Source organism: Staurois parvus, unplaced genomic scaffold (assembly GCF_062004578.1).
Source record: "Staurois parvus isolate SC_StPar_1 unplaced genomic scaffold, SC_StPar_1.0 ptg000438l, whole genome shotgun sequence".
NCBI lineage: Eukaryota > Metazoa > Chordata > Amphibia > Anura > Ranidae > Staurois > Staurois parvus.
Window position 1 is genome coordinate 4,641,979 of NW_028318234.1, and position 23,314 is coordinate 4,665,292.

At 41.7% G+C, this 23,314-nt stretch overlaps 1 protein-coding gene across 1 annotated transcript in view; it reads left to right on the forward strand.

The window, feature by feature from the left end:
• The window catches only part of LOC149454108 (complement component C9-like), a 71,980-nt gene that overhangs the window by 39,798 nt on the left and 8,868 nt on the right, over positions 1–23,314 (forward strand). Inside the window, exons 6-8 of the mRNA XM_089687822.1 lie at positions 2,363–2,677; positions 8,368–8,608; positions 12,768–12,896. Of these exons, the coding sequence (XP_089543948.1) occupies positions 2,363–2,677; positions 8,368–8,608; positions 12,768–12,896 (685 nt within the window). The remainder of the gene's footprint in view (positions 1–2,362; positions 2,678–8,367; positions 8,609–12,767; positions 12,897–23,314) is intronic.

Consider the following 23,314-nt stretch of genomic DNA (forward strand, 5'->3'; position numbering starts at 1 on the left):
TTTACACACCATGATTTACTATTTTTAAGCACGTTATTAATTTTGAATACATTTCTATGATCATTGTTTTATGAGCTCTGCACAGCTGATTTTACATGCTATTGAAGGTTCTTGGTTGCCTTTTAGTGCATTAGCGGCTGGTTTTAAGCGCTCACAGATTCATTTTAGTTTATATACCTGAATGTTATAATGTAGCATTTCCACATTTACATGACTAAAAATGTACCTTAACTACTTCAGCTCCAGAAGATTTTATCCTCTTCATGACCAGGCCATTTTTTGCTATACGTCGCTGCACTATTTTAAAGTGTTACTAAACCCACAACAGTAAAATCAGTCTGTATATGCAGTAAAGCATGCTTGTTATACTCACTGTGGAACCTAAGGGGTTAATCCTCTGCATTGTGTAAAAAGGATGTTTGATCCTGTCTTCCCTAAACCTCCCCTTCTTTTACTGTCCCCAATCCATCTACTGATAGCACAAAGCCTTGGGAGCAAGCTGCACATGCTCAGTTTGGTTTGGAGGGGTTTTCTTTTGTTCTTGGAAGAATGCTTGTGATCAGCACAGGGCCAATTGGTGCTGTCCAGACAGGGGGTCAGGGGTCATGCAGCCTCGCAGGAGAGAATGAAAACTCCTCCTAAAAGCTTTAGCCAGTGCTCTGCTGGAAACTGATAGAAGTCACATGACTGCTCTAACTGCTGATGAGAAAAGGTATTTAACAGTTTATATTTACTAAAATAATTGCATTTCCATGTTCTGTGTACTGTGGGAGACCAGATATAGCAAATGCAGGGTTCTGGGTTTAGTAACACTTTAATTGACAATTCTGAGGTCATTCAAAGCTGTATACAAATTAAATTTATATAATTGTTTTCACACAAATAGAGCTTTCTTTTGGTGGTATTTGATAACAACTGGGTATTTTATTATACAAATTAAAAAAAATTAACATTTTGAAAAAAAAAATAATATTTTCTCATTTCTGTTATAAAACATATCCAATAAAAAATCGAATTTCTTCATAAATTTAGGCCAAACTGTATTCTGCTACATGTCTTTGATGGAAAAAAATTCTAAATAAGTGTATATTATTTAGTCTGTCGGAAAGTTAGAGCATCCACAAACTATGGGAAACAGTTGAAAATTGATCAGTCCTGATATATTGACAGCTGATCTAATTTCTTGAGGCCTTTAAAATGTCAGGACAGTACAAATATCCCCAAAATTGCCCCTTTTTTGGAAAGTAGACAGTCTGAGGTATTTAGGAACAGGCATGGTAAGTTTTTTGAGGTTGTAGTTTTTTTGTCACATTTTTAGGAAAATGAAGAAAATAAATAAAATTTGAGTTTTGTTGCACATTTATTTTTTGCATACAGTCACCATCGCAGCACAGCATCGTGATATGATTGGTGTGGCAGTGATCAGGGACACTGACTGATTACAGCATGTTAAAAAAAAACTAAATTTTTATTCAATATTTACATTTCCTTTATTTTTTTTACATATTTTTTTAATTGTTTTTACAATTTTCTTTAATACTTTCATCAGAGTAGTTCAATGTTACCATAGTAACATTGTACTATTCTGGGGGGTGATCAGAGATTTTTTTTTTTACACTTTGATTGCAGGTACACTGCAGATCATTGCACCAGCAATGTTTTGAACTGTCATAAATGGGTTATGTTTGTGACAGCTGTGAATACTAGTGATCTGTGATTGGCTATTGCTAATCACATGGTACATTGTGCTGTCATTGGCCCAGGTACCATGTGATAGCTATGGGCTAATCACAGCTCACTAGTAAAATATGGTATAGTAGTAGTATAAAGGAAAACATATTGATTCATAACAGCTTTGTCGACATTGTAGTCAATGGGTCCCCAGCACTGGGATTCACATTTGCGGATGCGCAGCACCCCCTGTGTTTGTACATCACTTTGCCTGTACATGCTGCCCGCCCACAGTAAATGTACTGTGGGTGGTCGGCAAGTGGTTAATAACCAAAATAAATAAATGAATAAAATATGCGATAAATGACTGTAGCAGGGAAGATGAGCTTTGCTGGTCACAGAGCTGTAGGTCTAACTCATCAATGGATATGCTGGACCTCTGCAAAGATACCGCTGCTTCAACAGATAGCAAATGTCCTTCTCTGCAGCATGCTTTTCTACTAAGGTGTGGCTGCTTTCTAAAGAAAATGAACAGTATTTGCTCACCCGTTTGTTTTGATGCACCTGGAATGTATTCAACTGATTTAAACAGTAAGTTCAATCAAAGTTTGGTGCAGTTTGCATTCTGGCAAACGTCATTCTGGATCTTATTATAATTTTCCGTTTACTGTTATCTTTCTGTATTCTGCAGACGGTAGCTGACAAGGCTTTCACATCAGAAACTTACTCTGACACTACTTCTCTGGTGGAAAGTGTTTTGAAGAAGACCACAGACACCTTTGAGGCTTCGCTATCCTTCAAGATCACACCAACTGAACTGAACAAAAACGCCAAAGCAGATACCAGTGCTGCTGAAAGCCCTATAGAAAAAAAAGGTGATGAAGAAAGTCCAGAAACTGCTGCAGGGGGCGTTAGCGGCAAGCAATTTTCAATCACTGGAGAGGCGGGAATAAATAAAACTAAGTCAGAGAGTGTGGAACAGATCAATGAGTACAAATTTGACCAGGTAAGGCACATAAATGTTACAATAATCCCTATTCAAAAATCAAATCCACACTAGGTCAAAAATCAAATATGTATACCAGCAGCCACTATACAGTATAATTGTGCTACCAATTAAAATTTAAGCAAATCGAAAATAAAAGTGACGCTTATTAATTTTAAATCTACAAACATATAAATAAGATATATAAATTCCATACAACCACAAAAAGAATTCCGTTCAAAAAGAGTGTATGTAATTCATCCATTTGTGAAAGTTCACATTTTATGTATTCAGTTCCACCACCATGCATTATCAACGATAGAGGCTTCATACCAAATATGTTGGACCATAAAATTATAAATGGTTAAGATCTCTTTAAGGTAATACACCATCCATAAATCTCCATATAGGGTCTGCAAGCCAGCACATTTCCACTTGTCACAATTGGCATCAAAAGAAAAAAGTATTTACTTTCTTAGTGTAATCTGTTAAAATTGCCCTTTAATCATTCTTATGAAAAAGTATTACAGGTTTGCTTATATAGTGCATAACAATAAGAGCATCATAGCTGTCAGTGAGAGGAATAGTGCCCCATTGTCAGTGTTGTTCAGAGCAATAGTGTCCCATTGTTAGTAATGTTGGGAGGAATAGTGCCCCATTTTTGGTATTGTTGGAAGGACAAGTGCCCCATCATTGGGAGGAATAATGCCCCATTGTTGGTGTCAGTGAGAGCAATTGAGCCCCTTTGTAATGTCATTTGATAGAATAGTACCTCATATGGGCAGCACAGTGGCTAAGTGGTTAGCATGTCCACCTGGCAGCGCTAGGGTCGCCGGTTCAAATCCCAACCATGGCACTACCTGCTTGGAGTTTGTATGTTCTCCCTGTGCCTGCATAGGTTTCCTCCAGGTACTCTGGTTTCCTCCCACTCTCCAAAGACATGCTGGTAAGTTAATTGGCTCCTGTCTAAATTGGCCCTAGTATGTGTATGAATGTGAGTTAGGGACCTTAGATTGTATGCCCCTTGAGGGTTAGGGACTGATGTGTATGTGCAATATATATGTAAAGCGCTGCATAAATTGACAGCGCTATATAAGTACCTGAAACAAATAAATATCGGTGAGAGGAATAGTACCCCAAGGGATGGATAAAGGCAGGCAAAGGGCTGCATTCAGCCTCCGGGATGCACTTTGAAAACTACTGTTTTAGACCATTTTTATTTTACCACTTCAAAGAGACCCTATATATAAAAAAAAATACAGGAGCCGCCTTTGTCATCTCCTTCTTAAAAAGCTAGTTCCATTGCTGTAAGACTGACATGGCCTGGTAAAAACGGGACTTATTTTTGAGTAACTGATCAAAGACAAGTATACAAATTGGGAGTTCTGAAGTTGCTCCGACTTCACTCACTGTATACTTATTTAGGGCCTATGCTTTCTCAAAGTTTTCCTTTAAGAAAAACCTGTTCTTTGCAAAGTCATAGGTTCACTTTATAGTTTTCCAGCTGCCCCAGTCTGCCACAGCAGCACCTAAAAATCAGAGGAGAGCAAGCTGTACAAGGATCTGTTGGGCTGGTGGCCTGACGCAGTGAACCTTCATGACTTAGACAACAACCAGAGCAGGACCTTCAGTGAGGGCATTATATAGCTAGCTGAAACCACTGTGATCGGATCTGTGATCACAGTGCCCAGCAGCGGTAAGTCTTTCACCACCAACTTTCATTTGCAGCTCTGAGATGTCATGTGAATGATGCAATGGAAGATGATGCTGTAAGATGTGTAAGGTGTGTCACAATAAACAATATCCTATAGGAACACTAATCAATGCGTCACAATGTCACACTTTGCACGGTAAACTTTCTGTAGTACACAGAAATCTGTCCTACCATGAAAGGAATAGTTGGTTGTGTTTGCCCTCCAGGTTAAAAGCTCCCAGTCAACCTCTCCGAAGGAGGAGCTATGCTCTTTCCCCTTCCCATGTGACAGCACCCAGGCCTGGTGATTGGCTGCTGATGTAGGGAGGTGGAGAGTATGTGCTAATTTTTTGACTTCTTGTGCTGCCTGCTAATAAATGATCTGCCTAGTTCAGACAAAATACAGACTTACTCTAAGCATTATCAATATTATTATTATTATATAGGATTTATATAGCACCAACAGTTTGCACAGCGTTTTACAATGTGAGGGCCTACAATACAGTTACAGTACAATTCAATATAGAAGGAATTAGAGGGCCCTACTCATTAGCGCTTACAATCTCAAATGGATGGGTCTAGTGATACAAAAGGTAATAACTGGGGGGATGAGCTGATGGAGAAAATAAAGGTACAGCTGTTAAATGGAGGCAGGATAGACTTCTCTGAAGAGAAAGGTTTTCAAGAATCGCCTAAAAGTGGACAGAGTAGTCAGACAGATTGGGGTAGGGAATTTCATAGGATGGGAGATGATTGGGAGAAGTCCTGAAGGCGAGCATAGGAGGAGGTGACAAGGGAACTAGAGAACAGGAGGTCTTGGGTGGAATGAAGAGAGCGATTTGGTTGGTATTTTGAGACTAGGTTAGTGATGTAGCTGGGGGCAGAGTTGTGAATAACTTTGTAAGTTGTTGTTAGTTTTTAATTTAATTTGTTGGGTGTGTGGCAGCCAATGCTAGGATTAGCAGAGAGGGGTGGTAGACATTGAACAGTTGGCAAGGTGGATGAGACTGGCGGCAGCATTCATGATGGACTGGAGGGGGGATATCTTATGTAAAGGTAAGCTAATGAGGAGGGAGTTGCAGTAGTCAAAGCAAGAGATAACCTGGGAGGGAATTAAGAGCTTTGTGGTGTCATTGGTTAGGAAAGGGTGTATTTTGGAGATGTTGCAGAGGCTGAGATGGCAAGCTTTGGAAAGTGATTGGATGTGAGGCTGAAAGGATTTGTTCAGAGTCCTGGATTACACCTAGCACGGGTTGATAGTTGAGCCATTGACACTGACAGACAAGTCAGGTGAAGGGGCACGTGGGGGAGGAAATATTATGAGCTCAGTTTTGGATAGACTGAGTTTGAGGAAGGGGTGTGACATTCAGCTTGATATGTCAGTCAGTAAGTTAGAGATGCATGAGGAGACTGATGTTGTGAGCTGAGGGGTATAGAGATAGATTTGGGTGTCGTCAGCGTAGAAATTATATTGAAATTCATGGGAGGCTATCAGCTGATCCAGGAAAGAGGTGTAGATTGAGAATAGGAGCAGTTCAAGAACAGAACCTTGGGGAAATCTGACGGAGAAAGGAAGAGGAGAGAAGGATGTAGAATTGTAAGTGATACTGAAGGTGCGGTGGGATAGGTAGGATGAAAACCAATGAAGAGCACAGTTACGGAGACCAAAGGAGTAAAATTTTTTGAGGAGGAGGGGGTAGTCAACCATATCAAAGGCAGCCAAAAGATGAGGCAGTCTCTCAGTTAGTTGTAGACCAGGCGTTCAAGGAGTTTGGAGGAAAAGGGGAGCAAGGAGATGGGTTGTTAAGTTTAGTGGGGGTCTAAGGAAGGCTTTTCAAGTATGGGGGTGACTAGTGCATGTTGTAGAGAGTTGGGGAAGATAACAGAAGAGAGAGAGATTGAAGGTGTGAGTTAGAGAGTGTAGGATAGAGCCAGAGGGTGACTACATAGCTTTTACTAAATCTCATTAAAGAATAACTAAAAACATTTTCTTTTTTTTTTAGTTTTGGATAGAGTGAAGAGGGATTAGAACAGCTGCTAGGTTTTTATTGATGTCCCTGTTATGGAAATTCACTATTTGTCATGTTTACAGTTATTATTAAAAGTGAAAGTAAAAGAACATCCAAAACATTGTGTTTTCACCAGAACAAGAGGGGGCATAAGCCAATGGGGACACTAGTTCTTGTGACCACCAGGGATTCCCTCATTTTGGAGTGATTTCCTCTCACTTCCCATTTTGGCTAGAGGACAGGAAGCAAAGAGGAATGTCCCCAATGGGACTCATGTATACAGGTCCAAGGGTTTTATCCATACTCAGTACTCCACTGGATGGCCTGCTTCATAACAGTGCTGTCCCAGGGCCTAAATCCCCAGCTCTCTTTCAGTTCACAGCCCATGCAGATCATATTATCTGCCACTTGTGTACAGATCGCGTGATGTATATTTCCACTACACCATCCTTGTGGTCACCTATAGCAATGCCCCATGAGCTGTCAGGAATGCTCAGTTCACAGGGCCCTGTATATTCTCTGTTTCAGATCAGGAATTTGACAGTCACACCTGGGGCCCATGTACCATAGTGGCCCAGGTAATCTGACGTGTGTTCCGAAGAGGGGTTTGAGCTCAGGCAGGCAACTTCTTCACCTGGTCACCACCACTCCCAACCCAACCAGGTTTACACTAGATAAGTTATTTTCAGGATACTGTACACCAACACCTGCATAATGTAACATGAGTTATACCCATCCTGCCATTTGCAGCCTAACCATGTACTGGCCCACTGTATACTCTTTCACACAGGTGTCAGTGATCATGATGTCACCCCAGCCAGTGGCAAAGTCCAAACCTTAATACTGTATATTCAGCGCTTGCAGGTTATACCAGGGCTTTCTTTCTGCCGGAACGCGGCGGTACTGCGTTCCGCCACCTTTTTCTTCTTGTCCCCGCTCACCGACTGCCTCTGCAGAGCTGACAAGCTATGCAGAGCAGCGAAAGTGACAGGTGCCGGACGCGGCTTGTTTATGTCATGCTTGCGCGTGCCCGGCACCTGTCACTGCCGCTGCTCACAGCCGGTGAGCGGGGACATGCACGCTTCACCCCCCCCCCTCTACCGCCAGCGTGTAAACATCGGGGGCGCGCGGCCACCCCCATAGGAAAGGTGTATCTTAGTACACCCGGCGGTGCGCGCTGACGTCATCACGCCCTCTGCTCGTCGATCCTACCATAGCGCGGATCGTCAGCATCAGGTAAGGAGCGGCGATACAATTTTTCTCGCTTTTCTTGCTAATGTGGGGGGGGGCAGTGTTACTCGCTATTCTTACTAATGTGGGGGGGGGGGCGGTGTTAATTCCATACATTTACTTTTATAGCCCCTCCCAAATTTTACTTGCATTCCTGTTCTCTAAAGGGGTGGTCCTAGGGTTTGATGGGGGCGTGGCCAGGTTTGGGTGGGGGAGTTCCACCACCTTTCCTCTGAGAAAAAAAGCCCTGGGTTATACTAAAAACAACATCTCTTCACAGGCAATATAACAAAACAAACAATTGCATCACGCTGTAATCAGCTTCAGTGGCATAGCAAAAGTCTTCTTTTTGGGTTGTACTTCAGCACCTAGCCCAACTCCAGGGGTGCCCCTCTCCTGGGAAGGCCCACTAAGGGCCAACATAGCTTCTCTACTCCAAGATGTTGCCTCTTTCTCTCACTCTCTAGCCAAGCGCCACCTACCAATGTTTTAGGATCCTGCAAGGAAAGGCACAGCAATGGCCTCACTTCCTGAGGAAGAAACAGGAGGAGCCAAAAATAGGGGACACTATTAACTCCTGCCTACACACAGATGGCAAAAAATACAACAAATATAACCCTACCTTACACTATCCAAAATGAATAAACATGTTTTGCCTATGGGAGAACCATGACCCATGTAAATACAGCATCAAATGCTTCCACTCCAGCATTATGTTTGTTACTGGACTATTTGTGGTTTTTTAAAATCCATTGAAAAATAATTGTTTTCCTTTACAGAATAAAACATTCCTGCGGATAATGGGAAATATACAACTGGCAACATTTCAGATGAGGACTCGGGGTTTTGTTTTGTCCCTCATTTTTGTCGATGATGTGAACAACCTGCCATCTTTTTATGACAAGGCAGAATATTTTGCCTTTTTGGAAATGTATGGCACTCATTACTCAGTCTCTGGAAACATTGGTGGCAAATATGATCTTGTATACGTACTGGATAATACGCTTTTGAAAACTAAAGGTAAGAGTAAATTTTAAACCTAGCTATAGACATATGCACATGGCCATAAGAGCTCAAGATAATTGGTGGTTGGATAGTTAAAAATTCTTGTCCTCTATGTCCTCTCTGTTGCGCACCCCAACATAACCCAGTGCTTGAAATGTGTCTGCATGTGCCTCCCTCTTCCATGCTCTGTAGTGTAATCCTGAACTTGGGCAATCCAAATGTCTGTGTAATAAGGTACCATTCACATTGTGATGTTTCTTTAAATGGCACCCAACAAACAAAACGTAACTGCAATACAGGGCACCGCCACCTATATGAATCCTGACACTGACCACTTCCTGGTCAAGCATCTGCTTAGAGCGTAAATTTGACTCTTTAATATTAAATCTGTCTTTAAACTTTTCAAGTGTTTGTCCAGGAATATAGATGCACAGTTCTGTAAACCTGCCTCAGGGACTTTGCTGAAGAAGATTTGCAACTAATTGTGTTGCTGATTTGCCTGATAAATGTCCCCCATTGTGTGTTGCAGTGCACTGCAAAAAAATTATATATTGGCATCAACTTTTCCTGTGTTTGGGGCCCATTTAAAATGAATGCACATTAAAGTGAATTGTGGCGCACGTATTACCATAGTATTTCCCATGGTGGACAGGCCTTAAAGAAACCATTGGAAGTTACAAACTGATTGGATGTCCTCTTTTAAATGTAAAAACACATATACTCACTGGCTGCATTATTAGGTACACCTAATAAAATATCCCCCACACCATTACACCACCAGCCGGAACCATTGATACAAGGCAGGATGGATCCATGCTGATACAAGGCAGGATGGATCCATGCTTTCATGTTGTTTATGTCAAATTCTGACAATACCATCTGAATGCTGCAGCAACCAGTCTGCCCATTCTACTCTGACCTCTGACATCAACAAGGCATTTTCGTCCACACACTGGATATTTTCTCTTTTTCAGTCCATTCTCTATAAACCCTAGAGATGGTTGTGCATGAAAATCCCAGTAGATCGACAGTTTTTTAAATACTCAGACCAGTCCATCTGGCACCAACAACCATGCCACATTCAAAGCCACTTAAATCCCCTTTCTTCCCCATTCTGATGCTCGGTTTGAACTTCAGCAAATTGCCTTCACCACATCTAGATGCCTAAATGCATTGAGTTGCTGCCATGTGATTAGCAATTTGTGTTACCAAGAAACTGAACAGGTGTACCTAATAAAGTGGCAGGTGAGTGTACATACAGTATTGCAAAGGCCCACGTGGCTGGAAAAACATCGAGTGGATCATTTACATAGTCCTTCATAATTCAATGGTGTTGTAGAATCTAAAGCTGACTGTATCCAGAGTTTATTGTCAGATTGTAAGTATGTGGCCATTTTAGTTGCTAATTTGTAAATCCAGTAACCCATAGTAAGTGATCAGAATTAACTCAGATGAAGTGAGACTTTATTTGGCAGGCTCGCCTAGTCTCCCCAAACTACTAAAGCTGTCATTACATGCATCGAATTTCAGCCAGTTCATGCTGAATCGGCCAGAATTTGATGATCATTTTCAACCATAACAGGAAAAAAATCTAAGACAAAGGCTGGAAAATTCTTGTTTGTTATCTGAATGACCAAAATTCTAACTGTTACTGAGATCCCCAGTCTGGAAAAAAGATATTTCTTGTAAAGCACATGTACTAGGGAAAGTTTAATCTGGAACTAAAATTTTGGGGTTACAACCATTCAGTCAGGAGAATTTGCTCTTTCGGACAGTTGTGAATGGTATAGGAATGTATGGAAAAACAATGCAAACAAAGGGTCTGTATAATGTAAAATTGGAAAAAATAAAAAATATATATATATATATATAATTTATTTATTTTTAATTTAATTTTTCCCCTATCATTTGAGCTTGATGGACACTTGTCTTTTTTCAGCCTGACTAATTATGTAAGTAATGCTAAGGAATATGCAAAGCATACATAATTTGTAGCGCTACCTGAAAAAGGAGCTGTTTAGGAATTTGGGTTCTCTGTTTGGCACCTTGACTCCAAGAACAACCTCGGCCCCTCTAGCTCTCCTGGCTGAGTTAAAGTTACTGCAAGCACATGCGTGATTACCTTTAACTCTACCATGAATTAGTTTCAGGATATAGACAGAAGACCGTTTAGTAGTGAATAAATGTATTGGTACAGGTTAGAATAAATGGTGATTTGAATATAAATGAGAATACATTAGACAGGTTCAGACACAGTCCACTAGGCAGTATAATCAGTAAAATGCAGCTCTTTCCTCTCCTTCTGGCAATCTCTCTCTCTAGGAAATACAGTACAAATGTTCTGTACAGTAGAGTCTCTCCTCTGGACTGCAATTCCCACAGTGCAGTGGTGCATGAGTCTATTGAACTCTTCCTGTTCAGCAGCTCCCTTGTCGGGGCTCTTAACCAGTTCAGTGTTTCTCTCTCCATTCTTAGCAAAGCACCTGGCTACACATGTATGTGTCGAAAATTATAACCAAGCTGATTAGAAGCAGAACTTCATTGGCCAGCTTTAACCTCTTCCCGTCCGCCCCTAGTTTAAAGATGGCGGACGGGAAGCTTTGCCAATGCAGGCTAAGGTACCTGTATGTCAGCGCACAGAGCACGCACCCAGGAACCTGGCGATCAGTATATCGCCCAGACACAGCGGATCCCATTACAGCTGTGCTCGGGTGATCACATGGTGTTTTACCATGTCCAATCACAGCACTCACATTGTAAACACTGGGAAGTGAAACTAAAGATCACTTCTCTCTGCTTTCAGTGTGAGAGCAGAGAGAAGCAATCCTGCAGCCTTTCAGGCTGCTTGTACTCTCACAGACTGCAGTGTCAGCCAGCCATAGTGTCCCATGTAAGTGTCCCTGATCACTGCCCCAGTATATACATAATAAATAATGCAGTCAGCCCCTATCACTTGTCCCAGTGGGAACAAAAACACTCCCATACACCATACCAATGTCCTGCTCCTCTCCATAACTGTGTTTTGATCATTGCCATACCCAAAATCAACGCCCTGATCACTGCCATATGCCATACCACCACCCTGATCACTGCCATATGCCATACCACCACCCTGATCACTGCCATATGCCATACCAGCACCCTGATCACCGCCATACCCCTTACCAGCACCCTGATCACTGCCATATGCCATACCACCACCCTGATCATTGCCATCTGCCATACCACCATCCTGATCATTGCCATCTGCCATACCACCACCCTGATCATTGCCATCTGCCATACCAGCACCCTGATCACCGCCATACCCCATACCAGCACCCTGATCACTGCCATATGCCATACCAGCACCCTGATCACCGCCATACCCCATACCAGCACCCTGATCACTGCCATATGCTATACCACCACCCTGATTATTGCCATATGTCATGCCACCACCCTGATCATTGCCATATGCCATACCACCACCCTGATCATTGCCATATGCCAAACCAGCACCCTGATCACTGCCATACACCATACCAGCATCCTGATCACCACCATACCCCATAAAGCATCTTGATGACCCCATATGCCATACCAATGTCCTGATCACTGCCATACCAGTGTTCTGCTCACCGCCATACCTCATGCTAATGTCCTGATCACCGCCATACTCATACTAGCGTCCTGATTACTTCCATACGTCATACCAGCATCTTGCATTTTACTGTCTCAACTGATTAATGTTCAAATATATATCGCATAGTTTGTTAGACTTATAGCTTTCACACAGACTAAAAAATATACACTGTATTGGGTTATTTTTTCCTAACAAAATTTAACTGAATACATTTTGCCCTAAATTCATGAAGAAAACATATTTATTTGCAAAATTCTATTATAAAAACTAAGCAAAAACATTTTTTTTCATAATTTTCAGTATTTTTTCATTTATATAGCAAAAAAATTAAAAACCTAGCGGTGATCAAATACCACCAAAAGAAAGCTCTATTTGTCTAAAAAAAGTTGATAAAAATTTATTTTGGGTTCAGTGTTGAATGACCGAGTAATTGTCCCTCAAAATGTGATAGCGCAGAGAGCTGAAAATTGGCTTGGACTGGAAGGGGGTGAAAGTGTCTGGACTTGAAGTGGTTAACCCATCCAGTGACATTTTTCTTTTCCATCGCAGCTGTCACTAATACAGAGGTGGAAGAATGTCTCGGATTCAAGTTTGGCTTAAACATGGATGGCCCAGGACTAGAAGGCAAAGCAAAAATACAAAATAAAAAATGTGACAAAGTTATTGGTAAAAAAGAGGGTAAGCACATATATCTCCTAGATGCCAAGTAGTGTTTTTTAATGATTTGTGTTACCAATATGGTGAAATTGAAGCTGTTATGTTAATTATTATTATTATTTGAATAGCTCCCTCTAATGGACATATGTATACCAAGGAATGTGACTAGCAGTCCCTATTAATTGCTGTGGAGGTCATTTGCTTTGTAATGCAAATACATACCTCCCAACTTTCTGAATTGAGAAAAATGGATGCCTGTTAGCAGAAAGTATGTAGGCAAAGTAAATGCCCCCGCCATGCCTCCAGTTATGCAAAATACTAAGGACTAATGTTTAAAAAAAGATTAAATCTTAAATCCCTTTTTTTTTTTTACCACTACCTTACATTTATACTAGCATTTTAAAATAAGGAAAGAGATTATTTAGAGATTAGATGAAAGGACTAGTGTAGTTTTAGGGCTCGTTCACACTTGTACATTGCAGAAATTCACCTGCTTTATGTAGGGTGACATTCTACAGTAGAGAGCAAAACACTGCAGTGCAAATCAATGTACAGTTGTGTTCAAAATAATAGCAGTCAGACATCACTAACCTGATCAATCACTGTTTTTGGTAGAAATGATATTTCTACATGGCAAATAATATACTATCAGGTTTAGTAGAGTAATAGAAATCCAACAGACCCAACAGTCATGACATGCATGCTGCTGATTCTGTGTAATTGAATCACTAATTGAAAGGGGCATGTTCAAAATAATAGCAGTGTGGAGTTCTATTAGTGAGGTCATTCATTCTTTGAAAAACAGGTGACAATTATTGCCCTTATTTAAGGAAGGAAGGCAGCAAATGTTGTACATGCTGGTTACAGTGCATTTCTCTCTGAAATTCTGAGGAAAATGGGTCGTTGCAGACATTGTTCAGAAGAACAGCGTACCTTGATTAAAAAGTTGATTGGAGAGGGGAAAACATATAAAGAAGTGCAGAAAATGATAGGCTGCTCAGCTAAAATGATCGCAAATGCTTTAAAATGGCAACCAAAACCTGAAAGACGTGGACGTACCATTCGAATGGATAGAAGAATAGCCAAAATGGCAAGGACTCAGCCAACAATCAGCTCCAGGAAGATCAAAGAAGGTCTAAAGTTACCTGTGAGTACTGTTACAATTAGAAGACGCCTATGTGAAGCCAAGCTATCTGCAAGAAGCCCCCGCAAAGTCCCACTGTTGAAAAAAAGACGTGCCAAAGAGCACATTGACTGGCCTAAGGAGAAATGGTGCAACATTTTGTGGACTGATGAAAGTAAGATTGTTCTTTTTGGGTCTAGTGGCCGGAGACAGTTTGTCAGACGACCCCCAAACACTGAATTCAAGCCACAGTACACTGTGAAGAGAGTGAAGCATGGTTGCGCAAGCATCATGATATGGGGATGTTTCTCATACTACGGTGTTGGGCCTATTTATCGCATACCAGGGATCATGGATCAGTTTGAATACATCAGAATACTTGAAGAGGTCATGCTGCCTTATGCTGAAGAGGAAATGCCCTTGAAATGGGTGTTCCAACAAGACAACGACCCCAAACACCCCAGTAAATGTGCAACATCTTGGTTCCAGACCAACAAGATTGATGTTATGGAGTGGCCAGCCCAATCCCTGGATCTTAATCCAATAGAAAACTTGTGGGGTGACATCAAAAATGCAGTTTCTGAGGCAAAACCAAGACATAGAGAAGAACTGTGGAATGTAGTCCAATCATCCTGGGCTGGAATACCTGTTCACAGGTGCCAGAAGTTGGTTGACTCCATGCAACACAGATGTACAGCAGTTCTCAGAAACAGTGCTTATACAACGAAATATTCATTAAGTGATTCAAAGGAAAGCAAAAACTTCAAACATTTTTCAGTTTATATAGTGAATGTTTGAGTTTGTAAAGAAGAATACAAACACTGCTATTTTTGAACAGTCTAATATTCACTTTTCTTCAATTTTTTTAGAGGAAAAACACAAATTTGATATATTTTTCTTCATGTATTGATTTGGAATAGAATGTGTAGTGTTCCCAATGCATTTGTGTATATGGAAATAAAAGCTATTAGAAGGATTTTGAGCTTTATTCACCTTTTTCAATACACTGCTATTATTCTGAACACAACTGTACATACCATGCATTTTGGTATGCTGCTTTGCAAAAAAAAAGGTCATGTAAGTCTTTTCATCTGTTGCAGTGCACTGGTAGTCCATTAATAATGAATGGGCTGCCTTAGTACAATGTACTTTAGTTGGTGCTGTAAATGCTCAAAAACAAAATGCTTAAAGTGGTTGTAAACCCTTCCATATACCCCGTAAAGTGATTGGTGATACACAGAGATGAAACAAATCCTCCTACATATGTTGTGCCTGTCTGTCTGTAGTCTTCTCTTCTCTAAAGCTGTTCAAAGTGCAGAATTTATAAAGCTTCTCTGAGTTGTCAGAAAAAAGGGGGTGGGGAGTTGAAGTTACACTTTTCAGAGCTCAGTGAGTAGAGTTCTGATTGCTGATTGGAGGGAAGGGACACGTCCCCTTCACACAGCACACAGGAAAAGAGTTGAGGGTGTCAACCTGCTGGATGTCACTACCCTGTCGCCATTTTTCTCTTGGAGTCAGGAAAACTTCTCAGAAGCGACTCATGCTGATAGTAGAGGAATTAAGTAGTAGACACAAATGACACTTAAGACTCTTATAGAGGATATTCTTTGTTCATATTTAATGTCTAAAGTTTACAACCACTTTAAGTGTGAATCAGCCCCAACACTTTTTGTAGTTAAACAGTACATTTTTTAATAGAGGTCTATGCATCAGATCACAAAAATGGGACATTTGAGGATAGGGGGATGGTTCCTCCAAATAAGAGATAGTTGGAAGCTATGTATTTGGATGAACCATAAATCTCCCCAGGTGTATTTGATCAGCAAACATTGGAATAGCTACTAAAGGCAGGCATAGATGGCTTGGATTTTATCAATGGAAATCCCTCAATCCCTCCTATCTAGCAGAGAAGAATCTTCATATATTTCAGGCAGCCACAGCTCTTTCAGCTGCTGGTGCTGCCAAGTTGTTATGTCATTATTTATTTATTACAGGTATTTATATAGCTCTATCAATTTACACAGCGCTGTACATATATATATTGTACATTCACATCAGTCCCTAATCCTCAAGGGGCGTAAAATCTAAGGTCCCTAACTCACATTCATACATACACATACCAGGGCCAATTTAGACTGGAGCCAATTAACCTACCAACATGTCTTTGGAGTGTGGGAGGAAAGGAAACCCACACAGGCACAGGGAGAACATACAAACTCCAGGCAGGTTGTGCCGTGGCTTGGAATCGAACCAACAACACTAGTACTGCCTGGCGGAAGTGCTAACCATTTAGCCACTGTGCTGCCCCTGTCATCTAGGGAGTTCAGTACTGGTTCCAACAGAAATCGGTGAAGTCACTGAGTCCCTCCAAGTTTCATCCTGTGCTGAGCCCTGGTGAAGAGTGTGTGGTGTTGCCCCTGAAACACTTTGGGGTTGATTTACTAAGGGCCAGTTCACACCACAAAATTGCACTCTGGATGCATTCCGGATACGTTTTTGCTTACAGTTCACACTACACTCTGTTCCGGTGCAGTTTAGATTCAGTTTACTATGTTCCAGTACTGTTCCATGCAGAAAAATTGCAGCATGTTCTCCTTTTTTTTCTGCACCGGAAACTGACTGGAACTGACTGCACTGGTGTGAACTAGGGCCATTGAAATACATGGAAAACACTGCATGCATTTTTGATGCAGAAAAAAAACACACTGGCCTGTATCTAATGTATACTAGCCCTAAGGGCCGGTTTACACCATAGAAATGCAGCCCAGATGCGTCCCGGATGCATTTCTGCATGCACGTTTTTGATGCATTCCGGTGCATTTTTGATGAGATTTTAACGCATTACGGTGCATGTTTACTGCTTTCCAGTTAATTTTTTCACCTATTTCATCAATTTAATAGGGACATGTGTGTTCCAATGTGTTTTTGATGCATTTTGGTGTGTTCCAATGTGTTCTGGTGTGTCTTTGATATGTTTTACTGCGTTTCAGTGCAGTTCTGTGCAAGGAAAATGCAGCCTGTTCTACTTTTTTTCTGCAACCGGAGCGCACTGGAACTATGACATTGACAACCATATAACCTACTTTCAGTGCATCATCAAACATCTGGGAATTCATTTGGAATCAGTATTTCAGGAGAATCAAACAATGGAGAACTGCAGATTCTCTTGATTTAATATTTAAACGAATGTCCAATAAATGCAGACTTTGAGGGATCATGGATAAAAGCTAGACCTATCCACATGTATCAGTTCATCCCCAGCCAAAACCCTGCATTCAGGTAAATGTTGTAGGAGCCTCTGGATGTATTGGGTCCCACATTCTTGTTCCCCTGACTCTGAAAATAGCACCAAGCACTCTGACACACCTGGCTGGGTGGTGAATATTTATTGCAGATGTATGTGCCAAAAGTGACATGAACAACAGTAATGCCATAGCATTCAATAGAAATAAATATGCTGTACAAGCAAGCAAAGTGTGTAGAGAGCAACTTCTAAACCCCATGCTAGGGGCAATCCTAGCAAAGGAGAGTTACCCACTCCAGCAGTTCATCACTCTGTAATATATTCTCTTCTGCTAGCCAGCAAGTTGGGGCCCAACTGTTCTGTCAAAGCACTCAGGATAATGTAACACCACTAAAGTTTAAAACTAAGAACTACAAAAGAGTGCAACCCCTCTCTTTTTCACCTTCTCCTCCTTTTTTAAATAGGGATTTCAGCTAATAGACCACTGACTAACCATAAGATTTTTAAGGTTACGCCCTCATAACAAAAAAGATACTACATAAAAAAGGGAGGTAAGGCCAAATAGGCCCACCACTTTAGTAGTTAATATGCAAGTCAATTCAGTATATTCCATAAAAATCTACAGATATAGTAATAGAAATACAAAACAATGCTAAATTTTAAAGATATCGCCACATTTCACCTTTAAAAATGACAAGGTTGCCATAATTACATAAGGTCCGGACTCCCACGCTCATGCGCAGCCAGTCACCATAGCATAAATACCAATACTGACATTGAAATAACGGACCTTTTCAGCGAATGTTGGTACTTCCCAGGGTCACACTTATGGGTGCCCTATAACTGGAGCATATACAGTGGGGATCGAAAGTTTGGGCACCCCAGCTAAAAATTTGTATTAATGTGCATAAAGAAGCCAAGGAAAGATGGAAAAATCTCCAAAAGGCATCAAATTACAGATTAGACATTCTTATAATATGTCAACAAAAGTTAGATTTTATTTCCATCATTTACACTTTCAAAATAACAGAAAACAAAAAAATGGCGTCTGCAAAAGTTTGGGCACCCTGCAGAGTTAATATCTTGTACTGCCCCCTTTGGCAAGTATCACAGCTTGTAAACGCTTTTTGTAGCCAGCCAAGAGTCTTTCAATTCTTGTTTGAGGTATCTTTGCCCATTCTTCCTTACAAAAGTCTTCCAGTTCTTTGAGATTTCTGGGCTGTCTGTCACGCACTGCTCTTTTAAGGTCTATCCATAGATTTTCATTTATGTTGAGGTCAGGAGATTGTGATGGCCATGGCAAAACCTTCAGTTTACGCCTCTTGATGTAATCCCCCGTGGATTTCGAGGTGTGTTTAGGATCATTATCCATTTGTAGAAGCCATCCTCTCTTTAACTTCAGCTTTTTCACAGATGGCATCAAGTTACCATCCAAAATTTGCTGAAATTTTATTGAATCCATTTTTCCTTCTGCTCGTGAGATGTTCCCTGTGCCACTGGCTGCAACACAACCCCAAAGCATGATTGATCCAACCCCATGCTTAACAGTTGGACAGAGGTTCTTTTCATTAAATTCTGTGCCCCTTCTTCTCCAAACGTACCTTTGCTCATTCCGGCCAAAAAGTTCAATTTTAACCTCATCGGTCCACAGAACTTGTTTCCAAAATGCATCAGGCTTGTCTATATGTTCATTTGCAAAGTTCAAACGATGATTTTTGTGGTGAGGATGTAGAAGAGGTTTTCTTCTGATGACTCTTCCATGAAGACCATATTTGTACAAGTATCTCTTTATAGTGGAATAATGTACCACAACTCCAGTGTCTGCCAGATCTTTCTGGAGGGATCGTGCAGTCAAACGTGGGTTTTGAATTGTTTTTCTCACAATCCTGCGAGCTGTTCTGTCTGATATTTTTCTTGGTCTTCCAGATCTTGCTTTAACTTCCACTGTTCCTGATGACTGCCATTTCTTAATTACATTCCAAACAGAGGATATTGACATCTGAAAACGCTTTGCTATCTTCTGATAGCCTTCTCCAGCTTTGTGAGTGTCAACTATTTTCAGTTTCAGTTTTCTAGACAACTGCTTAGAAGAACCCATGGTGCTGATTGTTGGGGCAAGGTCAGATGAGTCTGGGCATTTAAAACCTTTGAGATTGACATAACCTGGTCTTCCCAGACGATGATTGAGAACAATCCATGATACTGGCAGGTCTCAGCTTGGCAAAGGGGGCAGTGCATGCTATAAATTCTGCAGGGTGCCCAAACTTTTGCAGACGCCATTTTTTTGTTTTCTGTTATTTTGAAAGTGTAAATGATGGAAATAAAATCTAACTTTTGTTGACATATTATAAGAATGTCTAATCTGTAATTTGATGCCTTTTGGAGATTTTTCCATCTTTCCTTGGCTTCTTTATGCACATTAATAAAAATGTTTAGCTGGGGTGCCCAAACTTTCGATCCCCACTGTAAGTAATTCACAAGGCTCCCCCAAACTAGGGATAACACAGGGTACCATAGAAGAGGATCTCAGAACTCCACCAGGGGCCTGATAATGCATAAACCATTAGCCCATTTAAGGAGCCAAGTAATTACTCCCCAAATCCACCCTGGAGTACTTGTTGCATCAGACTAAAAGTCCATAATATGAGTCCCCCTGTAGTAATAAGTCCCCAAGTTTACCAGAGTCCTACTCCAGTAAAGATCATTCACATAGGACGGTGTCAAGCAGCATGGTCAAAGCTAGAATTACAATGTAAGCAAGCCAGCATACAGAGACAGGAGCAGAACAGTGGATTGTGGCAGTGGGATAAAGCCGAAGGGTTAATACAGCATGTCATGTAACTGATAGGAGACTGAATTGACGAGGTCGGCCTCACTTGTGTTGGAACAGAGGGAGTCTAGGGACCAGGGGGACAAGAGCGCCAGTGGTTGTTGCTTGCGGCTCTTGCAGATGATGACCTTGGTAGGCAGAGTATCCTCTGATTTAGGTACCGTAGTAGTAGACAGAGCAGGTTCTGAGTAATGCCCGATGTGAGGTTCTGGGTAATGCCCGATGTGCAGCAGAGCAATGTAGGTAGCCAGGACACAGGACAGAAGCAGGGTCATAGGATAGCCAGGGTCATCAACAGTCGGGCAGCGCGGTTGTCAGTAGCCGACTGGCTGTAGCCTCTAGCGGCCCACTGGCCGGGATTCCCCAGGGCGCGGAGTCTAAGCCTCAGTCTGCTGTTTCACCAGAGCCCCTGATGGTGGGGATGGACTTGAAGCAGCCTGAGACCAGGTCGCGACCCCTGAGAAACACCAGCTGTGGTAGAGGCAGGTGCCAATCGCGTGGTGCAGGTGAGAGCCAGATGTGAAGAGGTATGCGTAGTCAGACAGGCCGGGTTGGCAACAGCGGAGCAAACAGTACTGAGCAATAGGCAGGAGAATAACGGGTCACAAGCCGGGTTCAGTAACAGGAGGTCAGGCAATCGGGATCAGACAGAGAATAGTCAGGACGCTGTGCTGTGGTAGAGGCAGGTGCCAATCGCGTGGTGCAGGTGAGAGCCAGATGTGAAGAGGTATGCGTAGTCAGACAGGCCGGGTTGGCAACAGCGGAGCAAACAGTACTGAGCAATAGGCAGGAGAATAACGGGTCACAAGCCGGGTTCAGTAACAGGAGGTCAGGCAATCAGGATCAGACAGAGAATAGTCAGGACGAGCCAGGGGTCAGGGCAGGAGAAGACAGCAGTATCAGGAGCAGGCTGGGTCAGCAACAAGGAAACCAGGAACACAGGATCAGCAGGAACACAGGTACAGGGAACAAGACCATCAGGCAATTTTGAGATGCACAGGGCAGGTTTAAATAGGGCGCCCTGTGCTCTCATTGGTGCGGCCGCGATCCCTAGTGCGCATGCGCGGCCGGCGCCGCGATCGCCGACAACTCTGTGCTCGCCGGCTCTGACGAGTCAGCGATCTGCGCATGCGTGCACCGCTGAGCGGCCGGGATCCCTGACAGCGGTACAGAATCAGTAAGAAAAGCCAGAGTCAGGAGCAGAGCCAAAGTCAGGAACCAGGAGCAGGAGAGTAATCGGAGTCGGGTCAGGAACAAGCCGGGTCAGCAACAAGGAAACGCACAGAAGCAAGCAGGACACAGGGGGGAGCTGAAGACCAGTCAGCACTGAGCCAGAGCAGAGGCCCTCCTTAAATAGCCCGTCTGGCGCCAATCTTCGCCGTGCGTGTGCATGCATGTGCGCAACCGAGCATTCCTGCGTGCATGCGCACAACCGGCAACTCTTCTGCGGAGTCTCTCCCGAACGCGATTCTTTTAGCCGGAAATCCCTTACACAACATAAGCAACAGCAGCATATAGTGTACTTAACAGGGTCTCATCACCCTCCAATTAAACACCCCCTTAATGTGCCAACTATAAGCTGAATAGTGTCCCATAGGAATACTCTTATTACTTCCATGTTGGTAGCACCCGCCTTCCAATCATGCTCCTCCTTGGCTTGCAGCATACCTTCGTCTAGGAGATTAGTCCCACCTCTGGCTGCAGTGGCTTAACAGCATGGCGGGTAAATGACATGATGACGTGATATGACTTCGCGTTTCGCCCACTGTAGATCTTGGACTTTCAATCAGTAAGCTCCTATATTAATACCCTCAACACAAAATCACAACTTTCTCCCTAGAAAGTATACAAACTAATAAATCCTTTTTGTGATACACATATAAATCCCCCAAAAAGAACTCCAACTATTAATGTAATCAATATGACTTCAATTAAATTATGTATAAATAAATCCACACCCAATTCCGTCTTAAAACACAAAATCCAAAAAAAATCCCAAATATTAAAAATAAAAAAAAAAATATATATGTAAAAATATGTATGAAAATTATATCCAATAGACCCAAAGTGTCCAAGTTCCAAATTTTTTCACTTCAATCCAGTAAAGCAGAAATTGGTTCTAAAACTCCATGATACCTCAAAGAAAGAAAAAAAGAAAATTCATAGTGTATTACCCTTTAAAAAAATGTATATATACTTCACTCTGTGCACAACACAAAAACACACCAAAAATTTGTGAAAAATAAATTAGATATATATTAATCCAAATAAATAGATAAATAAATAAAGCCAAAAATGGTGAATAACGTGATCACTCCAATCACAAGTGAATAGTGATACTAGGTACTAGTACCCTCTAAACTCCAGCCAAAGAATGATACCAGGTACTATTACCCTTTTCCAGTATTTTCAAGCATGGGCTGACATAGGAAATCCGTATCTCTCAGTCCTTCATTTTCAGGGGCATTCCTCCCAACTCCTCATAGAAGCATAAAAAGCTCTTAGGCAGAATCCATAAAAAGGGACAAATTTTAATAGTAACTTACATATAAAACAGGGAAATCCAGCTTCCAGTATTAATCTCTCAAGTTCCAGGTTGGAAACCACATGTTTCCAACCAACAAAATGGCCGCGGCGACACTTCTGGTTAGCGTGCGTGCGTGATGACGTCACTCCTCTAACGCGTTTCGTCACTTCCGGACTTCGTCTGAAGGGATCCCTTCAGAAGAAGTCCGGAAGTGACGAAACGCGTTAGAGGAGCGACGTCATCACGCACGCACGCTAACCAGAAGTGTCGCCGCGGCCATTTTGTTGGTTGGAAACATGTGGTTTCCAACCTGGAACTTGAGAGATTAATACTGGAAGCTGGATTTCCCTGTTTTATATGTAAGTTACTATTAAAATTTGTCCCTTTTTATGGATTCTGCCTAAGAGCTTTTTATGCTTCTATGAGGAGTTGGGAGGAATGCCCCTGAAAATGAAGGACTGAGAGATACGGATTTCCTATGTCAGCCCATGCTTGAAAATACTGGAAGAGGGTAATAGTACCTGGTATCATTCTTTGGCTGGAGTTTAGAGGGTACTAGTACCTAGTATCACTATTCACTTGTGATTGGAGTGATCACGTTATTCACGATTTTGGGCTTTATTTATTTATTTATTTATCTATTTATGTGGATTAATATATATCTAATTTATTTTTCACAAATTTTTGGTGTGTTTTTGTGTTGTGCACAGAGTGA